This window comes from Aythya ferina, assembly GCF_964211825.1.
Source record: "Aythya ferina genome assembly, chromosome: Z".
In the NCBI taxonomy this organism is placed as follows: Eukaryota; Metazoa; Chordata; class Aves; order Anseriformes; family Anatidae; genus Aythya; species Aythya ferina.
This window is the reverse complement of record NC_140299.1, coordinates 74,334,216-74,350,875: the sequence shown is the minus strand read 5'-3', so window position 1 is coordinate 74,350,875 and position 16,660 is coordinate 74,334,216. Positions and strand designations below refer to the sequence as shown.

The window sequence follows — 16,660 nt, the reverse complement described above, 5'->3', positions numbered from 1 at the left end:
ACTAATCAGCAAACAAGTTTTTTTTTCCAGTCTAGGTCTTGTATTTTCTTCAACCAATACATTTCCTTGTAACTTTCTTCAGAGAATGTTTATATGTTATATTTTTAATTTATTCTCTTTGTTAATATAATACTTCCCTCTTTACTGCGTAAAGTGTTTATAATTCTTAGAGGTTGCTGCTACTACTCTTTATGAAAGGAACGGTAGAAACTGAAGTGCCAGAGGATTTGTATCTTGGTCAGCTACTAAGGGAGAGGAAAAAATGTCATTTGCAAAACGTTTCCAATACACTGAGCAGAACATCTCCTCTCCGAATCACTTCTTATAGTGATAAACTACTTACCACCACTGCAAATGTGTGCCTTCAGCTCTAGTAGCTTACGAAATGTGTGGTACCAGCATCTATAGCATGTTGTTCTAAAAGCAGGATCACTTGTAAGGCCTTTGGCCAATGCCAGGAAATCAAGTCACTTTGTGTCCTGGTTGAGATAACTAAGGGTAGCAGAAACTGGTTAAAAATGTATGCATACTTAAGCTGACAGAACAGTAATTGGGGATATAGGAAGTGATCACCTTATATAAATAAAAACAAAATAATAAAACTGGTAGTTTTATGAAACTGGATTTTATTTCCATTGAAATCAGATGCACAGTTTGGTCTCCGTTGTTGTAACACAGCAGATGCAGCAGTGAAAGATGAGTTTATGTTACTTAAACTCAGTCTTGATGGCGGGCCTGACTGCCTTAGTGGCATCAATGCAAAGCCAACACAGCGCATGAGGAAACTCCTTCAGGAAGCTCATTAGAGTGTATAAATGTTGCCTAAACCTGTTTTTGTAAGGGTCCCCCCATCTTCTCCTTGGCACTGGTGAAGTGCCAAGCAGTGATGAGCGTTAGGAGAATTATTGGTCATACACCAGAAACTGCTTCAGGCAGCATGGCTGGTGTTGATTACAAACATCATCTGGGGACAGTGCTGTACGCCGAGGAAGGCCTACAAGGGGAAAAGCTCTCCTCAATTCCAAGTACAGGTGTATCCTTCACAATAAATTTATGGCACCTGATGTGCTGGTGCCCCAAGAGCTGTTGCAGCCACCGCTCCCCACAGGCCGCCATCACCCAGGGCGCGGTGCCGCCATTTTGTGCCCCCTTGTGTGGGGCTCGCAAGGGGGCTCCATGGCAGGCGGGGGCATGGCGGGGCTGGCAGCCGGGGCGAGCTGTGAGCATCCCGAGGCGTTGCACCCCATTCCCCCTAGCCATAAACAACCCCTTCCCTGCGCTTCCCCGAAGGCTGGCCACCACCACGCAGCCCTTATCAGCGCTGCCACCCGCCCGCCTGGGGCAGAGGCGGCGTCCTGGGGAAGGAAGGGGTTGTGCCAGCGAAGAGAAAAAATAAATAAATGTATATATATATAATAAAAAGAAGAAGAAGAAGAAAAAAAAAAGTTTTGTGGGCAAGGGCTCTTCGGCGGGAGGGAGGAAAGGGGCCTGCCCGAGGGGAAGGCCGGGGGCGGCGATAAGGGTCGGCCGCCCCGGGGGCAGGCGCTAGGGGCAGCGCGGCGGCGGCCGGCGGGGGGGATGCGGAGGCGCCGGGGCCGCGCCGCACTGAGGGGCTCGGAGGCGGCGGGGACATGAGCCTGGGGGGCGGCCGAGCCCCGGGGCTGCTGCTGGTGGTCCTGGCGCTGCTCCTGGTGCTGGTCCTGGCTCCCTGTGCGGGGCGGCGGCGGGGTAAGTGCGGCCCGGCTCCCTGTGCCGCCGTCCCGCAGCCGAAGCCGCCGGGAAGGGCGAGGAGGGGACGGGAGGGGAGGGTTTGGGGACCCGCAGTGGTGTCCCCGCGGTGTCCCCGGGGTGGTGGCACCCTCCGAGGGGCCGTGGCGTCGAGCAGGTGCCGTGCTGTGGGTTTGGGGCTCGGGTCCTGCGGGGACGGTGCCCTCAGGAGGGCTCCCGGGGGTTGTGGTGCCCCACAGAGAGACCCTGGGGGCTGCGGAGGGGAGTGGGGCTGAGGCTTCGTCTCTTAGAGGTAAGGAGGTGGAAACACCAAAAAAAAACAACAAAAAAAAAAAAGCTTTTTTTTTTTTTTTTTTTTTTTTTATCTCCCGGAGCAGCAATCTGAGGAAGACACTCCCATTTCTTATCAGAAGATTGAAGCGCCACGAGGGAGTTCTTGCCGTGGCTGTTTTTGAGGGTGGCTTTCCTAATCGATGTTGGCTGCCCTGAGGTGCTGACAGGTTTTTGTTTTCTGTTCTCGCCAGGAGCACAAACAGAAAAGTGCCTGCAGGAGCTGGGAAACGAAAACACTGCGCACGTGGACAGGGCAGCTGCCCTTCTGATAAATTTGGGGCAGAAAGAAAGCTAGCTAAGAGGCTTCATCTGCCTTCTCCTTCCAGTCATGTTTATGTATTTGGAAACTATGTAGAAACACACGGTTTCTTGTCAGAGGTGTAACATACGCTGGGAGATTTGTGTTTTGTAACAACCACACCATCCGTCTCAGTCCTGGCTGTCTTAGAAAAGTAAAAGGTCCCTATTGCTGCGACCAGCGTGCTGAGACGGTATCAACCTCTGCACCGTGTGTTACTTTTAAGAAACGTAAAACAGGTATAAATACATATAGACTTTCTGTTTGCGCTCAAACCAGCCGTTCTGAGGTTTGTTGCTTGGAAAGTGAGTGCACGTCTGAAGATAACGGGAACAACTTAGCAAAAACAAAACAAACAAACAAAACCAACAAAAAGCAGAAATTCACATAATGCACAAAAAGTGTGAATAGAAATTGGGGAGTATGTTCTTATATTATGCTAGTTTCATGAATGTTTACAGCCTTATCAAAGTATGTAACTTAGGTATTGTGTGATAAGCTGCTAAATTACTAGTAAGATAAATTAATTTCTAAGATGATTTTAATAAAGTCACTGCTGTGCTAGCAGCATTCTCAACATCATTTTTATGAATAGCTTATATAACATATACATATGGATGATGTAAGTAGACCAACAGGTAGCCCAAACATCCATGTGTAAGTAAGAGGAAAAAAAAAAAAAAAAAAGATGGAACAAACGAGGAAAAAGAAAAGAAAACCAAAAAAGGGGAATGAATAGAGCTATTCGTTACATGTCACATAAGCTCTGCTAACAACTGTCATGAAAAGCTGGTTGGTTTGTTGTGAAAGAATAGATGGAGAAAACTGTCCAGTATAGATATTTTGTTTATATATGTATATATATGTTTGTTTGTTTGTTTTTGGTGAGGCTGAATAATATGGCTATGGTTTTCCTGCCTGTTAGAAAGTGAGGTAGAAGGAGATAGGATTTTGTTCTATGTCTTCTGATCAGGATTTTACCTCCACTTCAAATTCTGTACCACTTACCCACAGCAGACCAACTTTATGTTTTGGTTTTTTGTTTGTTTTAACTGTTTATTTTTGTTCTTAAAGCAGTTGTGAACCGATCAGTTCCAGATGTTTGCGCGACTTGCCACATTCATGCTACATGTCATCAAGTTGAAGGAAAAAGTGTCTGTATCTGTAACTATGGATTTGTGGGGAATGGAAGAACCCATTGTCAAGGTAGGCTGTGTGTTAGTAAAATGGTAGGAAATTGTATATTCTTAAAATGTCCTTTCTTGGGCAGTATCACTGAATTCTTCAAAACACAATAAGAAATTTCTGATTTCGTGACAGAAATTCCAAAACATGGAATATGTGTGGATTGTTTTTTTTGTGTGCACGTGTTTTCTTTTTCTTTTTAATGGCCAGCCGTGAGCAGTACTTCACACGTACTGAATGTAAGTATTGTTTTGTACTCAGCTTTTGAGTTATTATTCAGTTTCTAGTCTATAATGAAGAATTGTAAATTCATTTTGTCTCAGAAAATGTGGGCTTTTATCAAACATTTGCTTTCAATATGCAGTGTATTGGAATGGGTTATTTAATAATCTTTTATCCAAGCTTCTAAACAAAAAAAAAGTTGGTTCCACTTCAATATTCTTCTCAATCATTGTTTCAATCATTGTGAACTGAGAACTAGACAATAAAGCTGACAATTAAAATTAGCATTCTTCACTGATTTTTTTCCAGTTATTTCAGGTTACAGAACAAATAAAAATTAGCTTTATAAGCTGAAGGTCTATTCGTAATAACAGTGTGCCTATATACACAGATTTCTTAATTGTAAATACCTTGCATGATGAGTGTTGTTTAGCACTTTTCCATGGCTGTAATTTATATCCTCCTTTTAGTACTATCTCATACATGCCAAATCAGTGTGTGAATCAGAGGCTGACATCAAATAATGTGTCTGAGTGAATGTAATATCTTACCACTGCTTAGAGGGGAAGGTCCTCAACCTCTGATACCTTCCACTCTGTCTCTTCCCCTTCTCCACAAGCACTGACACCCACTGGGCACAGTTATCTCATTAAGCTGCTTATTTTGCCACGTTAATTCTCTGCCCATTTTGTGAGTGGAGGAAGGTCAGCCCAAGTTCCACAAGTGCTGCAGACAGCGCACACTGGAAGGAAGCAGAGAGAAGAGCAGTCCTTCTGATTTCAACAGCCCTTAGGTCAATTTGAGCTGTGTCCCGAAACTTCATTCACAGTTTCAATCAGGGACAACAACCTCTATTGGTCTAAATACTCCATTTTTCAAGCGGTGTTCACCTCACAATTAACCCTGAAAGAAAAACAACAAGGGGAAGTCTGATTGCATAAGGATGGGCGAGATGAGGTGGGTATTCTAATTCTGAATATCTCTCTGATGTGTTTTAAATCTGCTTGTAGATAAAGACGAATGCCAGATAGGAGCCAACAAGATCTGTGGAAATCACACACTGTGTCATAACACGCATGGAAGTTTTTACTGTGTTTGCCTCGATGGATACCGGGCCTCTAACAACAACAAGACATTTATTCCCAACGATGGCACGAACTGTACAGGTAGACACACAAGGAATCCTGATCACCAGGAATCCTGAACTTCACTTCCTACTGCACAAGACTTTCTTGTCATTTTAGAACTTACTTCCTGACAGAGTACTTTCGGCTGTGTGATGCAAACACTTACTTGACATCTAACAGCTATGAATTGGTTCAGTTGTTCATTCTTTGTTCTGCTACTCTAAATTACTGCTTCAAAGTCACACTCAGTCAATAATATCTCCAGAAAAAGAATCTAGGATTAAGAAAATAAGATGATACTTATCTTTCCCTCTGGAATGTCCTTGTCTTGTTTAATGCAGGATATTAGTCTGCTCCTTGTTAAGTTCATGGGCTGTTGTGATTAAGATATTTGCAGCAATTGAATTTTTCTGGAAAGAAAAATGTATTTGAAAGAAATGTATTTGAAACTATTTTTCAGGTAAAAAAACAAACAAACAAACAAACAAAAATAACATTTAAAAGACAGCTAGCTACAAAATTCTGAGAGTCTCCTCCTTCCAGATGCTTGAGCACCAGGCATGATAAGCTCCTTTGTTTCCCAGAAGAGCAAACAGGAGTTACATAGAACTCTTCAGGGAATGCTGTAGTTGTTTTGAAGTTGGGTGCTATGGTAATTAATTTTTAAAAATCTGGCATGACGTGCATATATTTTTCTCTGAACTTTTAGATATAGATGAATGTGAGGAGTCTGGGCTGTGTGGTCACAACGCAAGATGTGTAAATACTGAAGGAAGCTACAAGTGTTATTGCAATGATGGTTATAAATTAGAAAGTGGAGCACACTCCTTTCATCCAGATGGGAACAAAGATTCCTGCCAAGGTGAGAGTCCTCAGATGCTGTGTGTGCAAGCAGATAACACTGAATCTGACTTGATCTGGTAGTACCTGCCATGACTGTGCTTTTAAGCAGCAGGACAGAAGCCCTCTCCACTGTCGTGTGATTATGTTTTTCTTCTTCTTGTGTTCAACTTTCTCCAGTAATACCGAGATGTTAGAGTCACCATGGGATGTGATTGCTGCAGACTCTCGGCAGTCATTCAGAGGTGCAGCGTCAGAGAAGTTTAATAGTGCCATAAAGGTGACATAGTTAGTTTCTGAGCAGGGAGGCAATGTGGCATAATCCACTTGCCTGTGTAATCACACTGCTTGAAGGGAAAGGAAGAGAGGATAAATAGCTTGAGAGAAAGGTCAAGTGAGTAAAACAAGCCTAGGGGAGAGGAATAATAAAATAATAATTTACCCATCTGTTACATACTTGCCACCTGCATGAATAAACTGCACTTTTTATCTTGCTGTATGATGCTCTTACAGTGGCTGTCTGTTGTGATTTTTGTGCTGTGAAGGCTCTTAACCCAATCTTTTGCAGAAATTAGATGTGGCTCCCCTCCTGAAATGGAGCACGGCTACATTGTAGGAAACTACAGCTTGGTACCAGGCAGTACGGTTCATTATGAATGTGAAGAAGGGTTTTACAGCGATGAGGGAAAGCTCTCATACTGCACTGCAAACGAAGCTTGGGAACCTGCCACTTTGCGCTGTAAAGGTGAGAGGAGCTTTTGTCGTTTTAAATCTTTCATAAATTCTCTGCTAGAGGGGTATGTGGATGGCAAAGTGTGTTTGTGAAAGGCAGTAGAGATAGTTTAAATAAAAAAGGGGGGGAAGGTTATTGAACCTATTTTCATATTCAGTAGATTCTGAATTCGAGTGTACTTCAAAGTCAATATACCATTTGCAGCATCAACAATGAACTACTGTTTCTGTCAGGATTCTTTACAAAGGTCTTTTACAAGAGCAGGTTTGTTTTCTAGTAATTGTACAGTAAAATCATGCCACCTCTTTTTGTTACTGTAAGGACATTTTCAATACTGGCCCTTGCATTTTTACAGCATGTTCTTGTGTCTGTGAGCTGAGGCCTAGCAAACATCTAGACTGCTCTAGCAATTTGTGGGAAAGGCCACCGAGTTGGAAGGTGTCAGTGACCTTTCAGGCAAAGACACGATTTCTCTGACAGCTTCTACAGGGGAGAGGAAGATTGTCATCCTGAAAATGATCAATTAGAGAAGAGAGTGGTCTACAGGTCTTCCCTGCTTGCTTTATTTTTTCAGAGTGGACAGAATGTAGTATTTATGCAACTGTGCATGAATAAGGAAAAGGAGGGTGTCTGGAAAAAGTGAAATATTAAACAGCACTAGAAAATTCATGAGAGAGAAAAGGTTAAAGGATTTAATATTAAATTATTAGTAGCCCTTACTGCTAAGTAACAAAATGCATTGACATGGAAAATAAATTAATTGAAATGATATTTTCCCCCAAATAAGGACAATGAATTAAAAAACAAAAAGGAAGTGCCCAAAGTCTCGAAAGGTCCCTAAATGAAGCTTGTGGAATATAGCTCTTGTGAATTATTGATAATGTGTTGGTTTTTTTTTTATAAATATTTTTCATTGGTATTCTGATCACGTTATTTTTTGAATTCCTGCAGTCAAACAGTAGGTCAGGCTGGACTTTCTGAGCACACTTCCAGTTGTTAAATGAAATAAAACACCTCAAAACCCAGGAAACAACCCATGGGTCTGAAATGACAAACTATTTCCCCTTTGTATTGCAAGCTCTTTTCCTGCATTTCAAGTAGAACTTCTCTTTTTGTAAAACCAGCATGCCTGATTTTTTTTTCTTTTCTTTATATCAGCACCTTAAGCTCTGACAGTTTCTCTGATGGCGTCTTTATCACAGCTAACTGAAGATTTCTCCTGGCCAGGTGTAATGCTGTCTTGTTCAGCAAAATCAAGAAGTTTGTCTTCTGTCCTCCTTCCTATGCTAATTTAGGAGTTTATTTTAGGTGATGATAAAATTGATCATTGATGCTAGGCCAAACTTGGTAAGGTGTCTGACCTCACATTAAGACAATGAAAGTGGCACATACCCCTTTTTTGATTTAAATATATGTAAAATGTGTCTTCTAAGAGCACAGCTTCCCTCAAATATTAATAACAAAAATTTGAGGTGAAAGGTTAGTTTTCTGGGAAGTTGTGTTGTGTGTGGAGAGGCATAGTTAAACTGTTGAATAATGGTGTTTTGTCACGCTAACATGAAAGCCTTTTAGACAGATGCTTACTTAAGAAAAATGGGCATGGTAGCAAACGTACTGCTTTTGACTTCTTGTTTTGTGCATTTGTAAATGCCAACTTACTGTGTTTGTGAACAGAGCAGCTGTTAATTGCAGTGTGTTTTGAACATCATGTAGACTCTTGCTTTAAGAAGAAGCTTCTGTCTCATGTGTTGCAACCTTTTTATGGCTTTGCATTTCTCTGGTCTCCGTGCACTTTTAAAAATTTCAGTTCCTAAAGAGTTTCTGCTTGTCTGCCTCCCTCTGACTCACTGCAAATGGTGTTGAATCAGAAGACCACCTGTAATCTGGTTGGCAACAGCAGGAGATTCATAAGGGTAGTAAAAACCCAAGGCATTCTCTTTGTATTAGCAGCCAGGTTGAGGGAAGAGTCAGAGACTTGCATGACATGCTGAGGGGAAGGGCAAACAGAACTCACTCAGTTTGGAAGCAGCTCCGGAGTAGATGGAGTTCTGTCAGCTGCAGTGGGAGTGGCGCAGAGGACTTGAGGGAGATTTGGGTGACTGCAGGAGAAGAGAATTAATGGATAACAGCAAAATAACCTGATAAACATGACTGCAGCCATCATTACTTCTGGACAGAACAGTTCATTTTCCTCTTATGTCTTCTCCATAGGTGTGGATTGTGGGGATCCACCTTCTATCCTAAATGCACGTCCAGCATCTGCAAGCAAGACCACGTATGGAAGTAAAGTTACTTACAATTGTGTTCATGGTTATTTTATTGCAAGTGGCAATCAGACTGCAGTCTGCAATGCCAACGGACGGTGGGATGGTGCTGATTTGGTATGCAAAGGTAAATCAAATCTGCCTATGTGTTAATTAGGATAGATGCTGTTTCAGCCATCACTATAAATAGGAGTCACACAGTCATCAGTTAGAGACACCTTCTGTGGGAGTATGGTTTATATGGTCTTGTGGCATATGAAGTACAATCACAAAGCAACAGCCATATTTTAAGCAGTTTTTAATCTGTGTTGTTAATGAAGTTGCAATAATTCTTGAATATTAACATTCTCAGGACAAAAGCTACATTTTCAGTATTGTTTGCATGTTAGACATTGGGATTTCCATGAGATGAAAATTCAGCCAAAACTGCTGCTATTTTCCTAGCTTAGTATCTATTCTGTGGTCAAAGCCACTCCTCAGAAATGGAATCATTATTAGCAGCTAGCCTCTCCTTAAAATTCCAGTACATCTTCCAGTTGCTGACTAAGATTGCTGAACCGTGCTGTTGTTACTTGACATAACTCATAAATCCCTTCTGTTTTTGAAATTTGGAAGAATGTAGCCTAACAAGTTCCTTGTTAAGAAAGAAAAGTAACAGAAAGTAACATTAAAAAAAAAAAAAAAAGTGCTTTACCCAGCAAAATTTCTAGTGTATGGTTACTACTGAGCTAATATTAATGACTGTGTGACCTGGGGTTAAGTACAGTCTTTAGTCAGTTTTCACACTGACACGACTTCAGCATTCCATTTGCAGGACAATTAATGTCTCATCAGCTCAGTCTCATGAGGCCAAGTCTTCTGTTCATTGCAATTAAATATAGTCTTTTTTTTTTTTTTTTTTTTTTTTTTAATGATGTTTCAGCCACTCTCTACTATTAAAATCTTCTTAATATTCTGGTTTAGGGTTACCACTTCAAATAAAAGGTCGTCTGTGTTACACATATACGTACTTCTGCATTTCTGCTTTTCAGTCTTGATTACTGGATAGCTATAGGCAGAGAGCTGTAGTTAAGGAGCAGTCATTTTTGTATCTCATCACATACTGTTCTTCTATATGTTAAGCATTCTACACATGTAAATTAGTTATTCTAAAGCTTTTTTCTGATGTTTAGTAACCTGATACACATATTCAGACACATTGACATATGGAAAGGTACGTAGTCATTATGGTAGATGTATTCCACACTGCAATACATATGATTAACTTTTACTCTACAGTCTTCATTTTTTACTTCATTTTCCTTTTTTCTAATGTAGAATTTCAGAATCGCTTAAGGTCAGTGATTGAAGATGTTTAAAAGCCTTGTGTTCTGTGTTTAAGCTCTAGTGAAGATAAGATTTTAATTCTTACATAGTTTACTTTTCATAAATGAAGCAATGCAGAACTAGGATTTAAGGTTCCTTATTAATTAGAAAGGGAATTTTAACCCCAAATAATATTCTTCCATTGATTTGATATTCTTTTTTTTTATTATTCTTATAGTTCCCTGAAAACAGTCAAGTAAATGAAGTAATTTTGAAGCAGGTTACTATATCTTTCTAGTTACCTCTCAAGAGGTCTGAACAAGCCAGATTTTCCCCCAGAAGAACTATTTCTGCTTGTCTGTAGCAGCCTCTTTTTTTTTTCTTTTTTTTTTTTTTTTCCAAAGCTCAAGTTAAATCCACTGGCAAGGGGATATAAGCCTCTTGATGCTGTTCTTCCATGTCTCTCCTTGGACCATGTACCATTTTTCAGCTCTATTGTTACTCATGATTGGAAAAATTAAGAAACAAATAATGTGGTGGAGTGTTGTGGGAAGGTGGCTCCGTTTCTAAAAATTTGCTTAGAGATCCTTGTTCTCCATTTCAAAAACAGGATGATGCTTTATTTTACTGTTAATCTTGAAGGATAAATGCTTCACCTTTTTATAAATTTTCAAGTCATGAAAATTTATGCCAGGTTCTGAAACACTGACCTGACTGCTAGAAGTCATTAGGAAGTGAAAAAATGTGGTGGTGTTTTCTGGGACTACCCACATCTCCTTGAATTCTTTGACAGGCCATCCTTGTTTCCATTTTCAGGTTTTGTTATAATGTTTTTTTTCTGTTCCAGAAATAGACTGTGGCAGACCTTCGCTGATTCCACACACAGAAATGATCTGGGATAACTCTACCCGTCTGTGGAGCAGAGTGTACTATCAGTGTAAAGAAGGATATTATTTTGATGGAGACAGGAATTTTTCAGAATGCACAATGGACCAAGAGTGGGAGAATATTACTTACGTGTGCAAAGGTAAGTATTACGGTAGGAAATTTTTGTAGGGGTGTGCTATTTAAATAGTTTCTAATTCCTGTTCTGAAGGTAGGGTAGATGAAAAGCAAGAAATGCCTTTTTAATCTGCAGTGTAGAGAACATGATATTACTTTCAGACAGAAAAGGCAAGGAAGAGAATGGTAAACATACAGTGATTTCTAAGGGATGTCATGGTTAGAGCTTGCTGTATCTGCCTTGCTTTTTATTTCAAACAGAAAAGGACTAATGCAAATGGAATTTGATTCCTGCACTGAGAACATCATTCTCTGAAGGACAGGGGAACATCATTGGTCAAGGAGGTGGCATTTAACAATATTCTCTTCTGGGCCTGATACACTAGTTGTACTCAATCTTATAGTAGGGGCAGTGGACTTGAAAACTCCTTTCTTTCCTTCTCTCCTGATACATAGAGTAAAATTTGTTTGGAGCTTGTCTGGGGACCTTTCCAGCCTGGATCTCTGGCTTCTCAGAATTTCAATCCAGGAGGATTGTCCTACAAAAGAACAAATCCTGAGAAGGGAGATCTGTAAGGGAGGTGCTGTCATGCTGTGGGCTTGAAAACAGGTTGTAATGACATTTTAATAATAGCTGGGAATTAGCAGATGTTTTGGGCTGTGGCCGCTGTGCTCCTCAGTATTGTTTTGTGTGAAAGAGCTATCTCGATGACCGTCCATCTCTCGATTTTAAGTAGCATTGCTGTCTTCTGCAGGTGATAATGCTCCCATGGTTTTGTAGCAGCCATATGTTTTCCAGAGGGTCTGGAAGTGTCCCTTTGACCACTTTGTCTGCTACCACCTCACAGACCAGACCTTTACGCAGAGCGTGGCCTCTCTTGCCTTACTTGATGCCTTGGGTACTCACTGCAAATGTAAACCATGCAACATCACTTAAAATGAGCACACAGACAAACAGGTCTCTCACTTCTTATAGTGCCCTAATAAAAATGGAATTGCTGATGTTAGAAGTCATGATTCATACTTTATTTGCGTTGCTCTTCTTTCTGAACGCACTGAGCACTGCAAAGCTTTGAAGGGCCTGAACCTGCAGACTGCACTTGCAGGTTTACTCTGGATTTCAGCAGGGGGTTTGTGAGAGGCCAAAGGGTGAACTCCAGCTCTAGCTGTTGGATCAGACAGCAAAAAAAAGGTCATAGCTATGGACAAGTAGAATGGAAGTGCTTTAAAATAAAATAGCTTAACTAGTCCAGACATATTTGAAAAAAATCATAAATAAGAAATTAGTACAAAAATTAATACAAAAGTCTCCAACTTCTCAAACTACTATCTTTTTAACACATTAGCAGTAACAAGTGTCTTCCAAATGAAATAAAATTGCTGATTTCCTCTGTAGAGTAGGAATGCATGGTTTCACCTATTTTTGTAGAAGAAAATTCCTTGGTAAATCTGGGAATTTTTTTATAGAGTGAAAATAAGATGCTCTTGTGAGAATAATGATTCTGCTTGTGTAACAGAAGGGCTTTGGCTATAAAGCATGAGAGCATGCAGCAGTGGAGTAAAAGATAGTCTAAAACAAGAAACTTCGTTTTCACCTTGTGACTTTCAGAGAAGAAATTGTCAAACCTGAGCTTTCTTGGTAGTAATATTTCTACGACCTGCAGAGGTTGCTCTGGGTATGTGCAGGAAATGTTACACAAGGTAACACTAGATTTACAGTTGCATTTTTTGTAAAAGGGAAATGTATCAAATGAAACCTTGCCACTCTGTTCTTCCTTGTTAGGTAGATAGATCGTAGCTGTGAGAAGGCTTGAAAAAAAAAAGGTCAGTCGTGCCTTGTTCATGCATCTGGCATGCTTACTCCTAAATATTCACTTGCAAATGCAGTGTATGTTGTTAACAAGTCTGTAAGGGTATCTGTTTGAGAAAGCAGGGAGAGGAAACGGGGTTATTTGACATGCAAGTGTAAAAGGAGTTGTTTCTGTCTTTTAGTGAGCTTTGATGCAAATGTTTGACCACATATGTTGGGTTAGTTGCTCTTCATTATTCTGATCCCAGAAAACTCCTTCTCTCTGTCTGTTTTCTGTGGAGGTTGTTAATATTCGGTGCTATGTTTAGCAACTTTTGGTGTGGGTAGTGACAAGATAGTGCCTAAGAAAGGAAGACAGTTTACCCAATTTCATTATTTTTATCCAAAGAAAAGAAAACACAAGTGTGCCTTAAAGAATAGCTTCTCAGTATTTAAATATGTTTCCAGTAACCCCATTCTCTATATTTTTAGAAATGTATTGACTAAAACTTCTTGGATGTGTTAAGTGAAATACCGTCCTTGCACTAGAAGCAACTGCTGTACATGGGTGGGAAAAATACTTGGGTATGTAAAAAGAGTGGATTGGCCTGTGTGGGAAGGTGATGCACATTACTGGTGAAGTATTCAAACCTCCCACAGTACGAGAGAGCTTCTGGTAGTCATAAGGGAAATGTGGCCTCTGTGTCACTGTGATGCTAAGTCTGACAGCACAGGTTTCTCACTGATCAGCTGTGAGCTGCCTTCCAAAGCAGTGATAAGCAGTAAGGGCTGACAGCAGTTTGTAGGATTCTGATGCACAGAGGATGAGATGATTCAGTCCCAAGATGTTGTGATCCAGGAACTCAAATAGGAGCCTCCCCTGTTCTCTAGGCAAGTACACACTGCATCTGATCCTGATGTTGGAGCTTCTTCAGTGTCTTAACTGTATGTGCATGCTCTTTTTCACAGTGCTTTTTACTCAATGCAATACTGACAGTCTCTCTTTCACTGAAGGTTAATTTTCTGTTTCATTTCTCTGTATTGTGGCTCTCCATCTACAAACAGAGTTTAGCTGCATGTCTTCACCTCTGGTAATCGTGTTGAAATAATAACGTGGAACTTGAATATTACGATAATAATGAATATCTTAAAAGCATCAAGGGAATAAGTGTTGTTTTTGAGCCAGGTCCTATTAAATGTATGTTGTATACCAACGCTGAAAATCCTAATGGATGGTGGATACTTGCTACATACCTGCAGATTTCTTATAAATGCTTCTTCTGACTTCTGAAGGCTTAGAAGGAGGAGCAGTTTGATGAATCAGTTCAGAGAAGGGACAAGAGATTGTCCATACTGTGCACTTTAAAATGTTGCAAAAGAGGAAATGAATACTTTTATACTGTGAAACATATTGAGAGAAATCAAAAGCAAAATCTGAACCTGGAATAAACAGGGCAGGACCATCTTCTGAGGTGTAACTTAACTGCAGACCCAAAACAAAGATAATTTCCATGCAACTGAGAGGGTCTACTTACTCTCCTTTTTAATCAGAGATGTTTTTCATTTGCTTACAGTTTCCCTTTTTCTCCTGTGCTTTGTCCTTAATCTCAATGGCTATTTTCCCCTCTAGCTAGATGTCAGGTTTTACACTTTCAGTTGTACAATGTAGGGATGATACAGAAAAATAGCTGGGATGTTTCTGTGGTGGCAGTGTCAGTAATTTCCATGCATCAGTGAATGGGTTAATGATCGCTGTCCTACTAATTTCTGTTTCCAGCCATGTGTAAATAATTCATGTCAACAGTTGCAGGCTTAATAGAAAAGGTGTCACTCACGTCTGTGGGCATTGATTCAAAACCCAGGAGGAATAAGGACCCCATCAAACAATTGGGATAACTGTAGTCATCAGTGAAAAGGACCTGATTGGCCTGAGTTGTTGTAAAGGGCTAATTTGATATGTTAAATCCAGATATATGGTAATCTGATAATTTTTTTAATTGCCTGGAAAAAGCACATGTGGAATCGGTGTTTTAGTAGGTGCTGCTCCTTACAACAAAGCGATGGAACCCCAATGATGTTAAAAAAAATAATAAAATAAAATAAAATAATGCAGCTTTTTGCTCAGTAGGGCTATTTAGTCTTTTTGTTTGTTTGAAACCAAACTAGCTATTTCTCAGTTTGTGATGGTAAATAGCAGTCCTCAGAACCTCTTTCACCTAGGGAGTAAATTGTGTGGGATTACCTGGACTGGAACTAGTCCAGGTAATCCCATCTAATCTGTCACCGTTGACTAATACATTTTTCCTTTACACGTGCTTACAGTTGTATCTCTGTATGTTTTTGTCAATCTGGTTCAATTACTGTACTCCTAATTGTCTCCTGGTAACATTTTTAGGTGAAGGAAGTAGTAAATCATCTGTCTGCTTCTTCCTAAATGATTGTCCCTGCCTGCAGCTTTGATGTTTTGTTTCTTTTCTTTTTTTTTTTTTTTTTTTTTTTTTTTTTTTTGTGAGTTTCCTCTATGTAAACTTAGGAGCAGAAGGTGGAAACCTGCTGAAGTTTTCAATGTTAAATAAACTGGAAGCAAGTGTGTTACCAAAAGTGACAGAACACCTTAAAAAAACTATGCTGTCCTAAAACGTACAAACACTGAAGATACCTCTTTGTAAAATAAATTGTAAAAATGCCTGCAAAAGGTACCATGCAAGATGAATTTGCCTGTTTGCCACGGAACAGGTGCCTTGAAACAGTCTGGGTGGAAGTTCCCTTTGAAATACACTTGCAGACATTTCATTTCTGTGTCTGAACATATGTGTACTGCATGTTAGTAGCAGATGGCATTTGCAGCATTATTCACAGCTTTTACAGGATTGAAAACACAAAACATACAAAAAAAGACAACATTTTTTTTTCTTTCCTCTAAATTGTGTGTATGTGCAAGGACGGGTGGGAAAAGCTCTGCACATGAATTCGCCTGTGTGGATGTTCTTTTAGCTTCTTGCAAAAGATGAGATGACAGATGAGAGCTGGTTCTTTGTGCTTTCTGTTAAATAGCATTTTTCCATGCAAGTTCAGAATACTTCACTGGTAAAACATATCTCGAGCTCAGGTCAAGGGCAGTCAAGTGCTCTTCCAGCTGAGGACTAATGAATGAATGGTGTATGTGAAAGAATCACAGAATTGCAGGGGTTGGAAGGGACCTCAGGAGATCATCGGGTCCAACCCCCTTGCCAAAGCAGGTTCCTTAGAGCAGGCTGCCCAGGGAGGCATCCAGACGGGCCTCGAATATCTCCAGAGAAGGAGACTCCACAACTCCCTGGGCAGCCTGTCCCAGTGCTCCATCACTCACCCCCTTAAGAGGTTCTTTGGCATGTTGGTGCGGAACTGCCTGGGCTCCATCTTGTGGCCATTGCCCCTTGTTCTGTCCCCACAAACCACCGAAAAGAGGTTGGCCAAATCCCTCTGTCTCCCACCCCTCAGGTATTTACACACATTGAGGAGATCCCCTCTCAGTCTTCTTTTCTCCAGGCTGAACAGAGCCAGGTCTCTCAGCCTTTCCTCATAGGGAAGATGCTCCAGGCCCCATATCATCTGTGTGGCCCTCTGCTGGACTCTTTCCAGAAAGAAGTTGTGCTTCTAGTGACTGTTTGGACATACAGTCATCCGAGTGTTAATTTTTATTCTGATTCAGCATATAATAGTCCTGAGTACTGGCACCCAAACTTACAAAAGCTGAAGACGAAGGTTGATCCATGCAGCACAGGGCAAGGGCAGGACAGCACCACAGTGCAGGTGATTATGCACTGGCTGTAATTAATCTGAACATTTTTCCAT

General features: G+C 40.6%; 1 protein-coding gene and 1 long non-coding RNA gene across 5 annotated transcripts in view; one reads left to right on the top strand and one right to left on the bottom strand.

The window, feature by feature from the left end:
• Positions 1 to 1,503: 1,503 nt before the first annotated feature.
• Positions 1,504 to 16,660, top strand: part of SUSD1 (sushi domain containing 1) — a 45,413-nt gene continuing 30,256 nt past the window's right edge. The window contains exons 1-7 of one of the 4 annotated variants that reach the window (XM_084504493.1): positions 1,504 to 1,728; positions 3,434 to 3,565; positions 4,777 to 4,932; positions 5,603 to 5,755; positions 6,302 to 6,478; positions 8,678 to 8,857; positions 10,883 to 11,062. In XM_084504493.1, coding sequence (XP_084360619.1) covers positions 1,632 to 1,728; positions 3,434 to 3,565; positions 4,777 to 4,932; positions 5,603 to 5,755; positions 6,302 to 6,478; positions 8,678 to 8,857; positions 10,883 to 11,062 — 1,075 coding nt within the window. In that variant the 5' untranslated portion in view covers positions 1,504 to 1,631. The remainder of the gene's footprint in view (positions 1,729 to 3,433; positions 3,566 to 4,776; positions 4,933 to 5,602; positions 5,756 to 6,301; positions 6,479 to 8,677; positions 8,858 to 10,882; positions 11,063 to 16,660) is intronic. The other 3 variants (XR_014687265.1, XM_084504492.1, XM_084504491.1) reach the window with 3 other exon arrangements.
• Positions 4,048 to 5,595, bottom strand: LOC311427256. Its single transcript, XR_014687266.1, has 2 exons — positions 5,194 to 5,595; positions 4,048 to 4,669 (listed from the first exon to the last, which is right to left on the bottom strand). It is a non-coding gene; the product is annotated as an uncharacterized lncRNA (long non-coding RNA).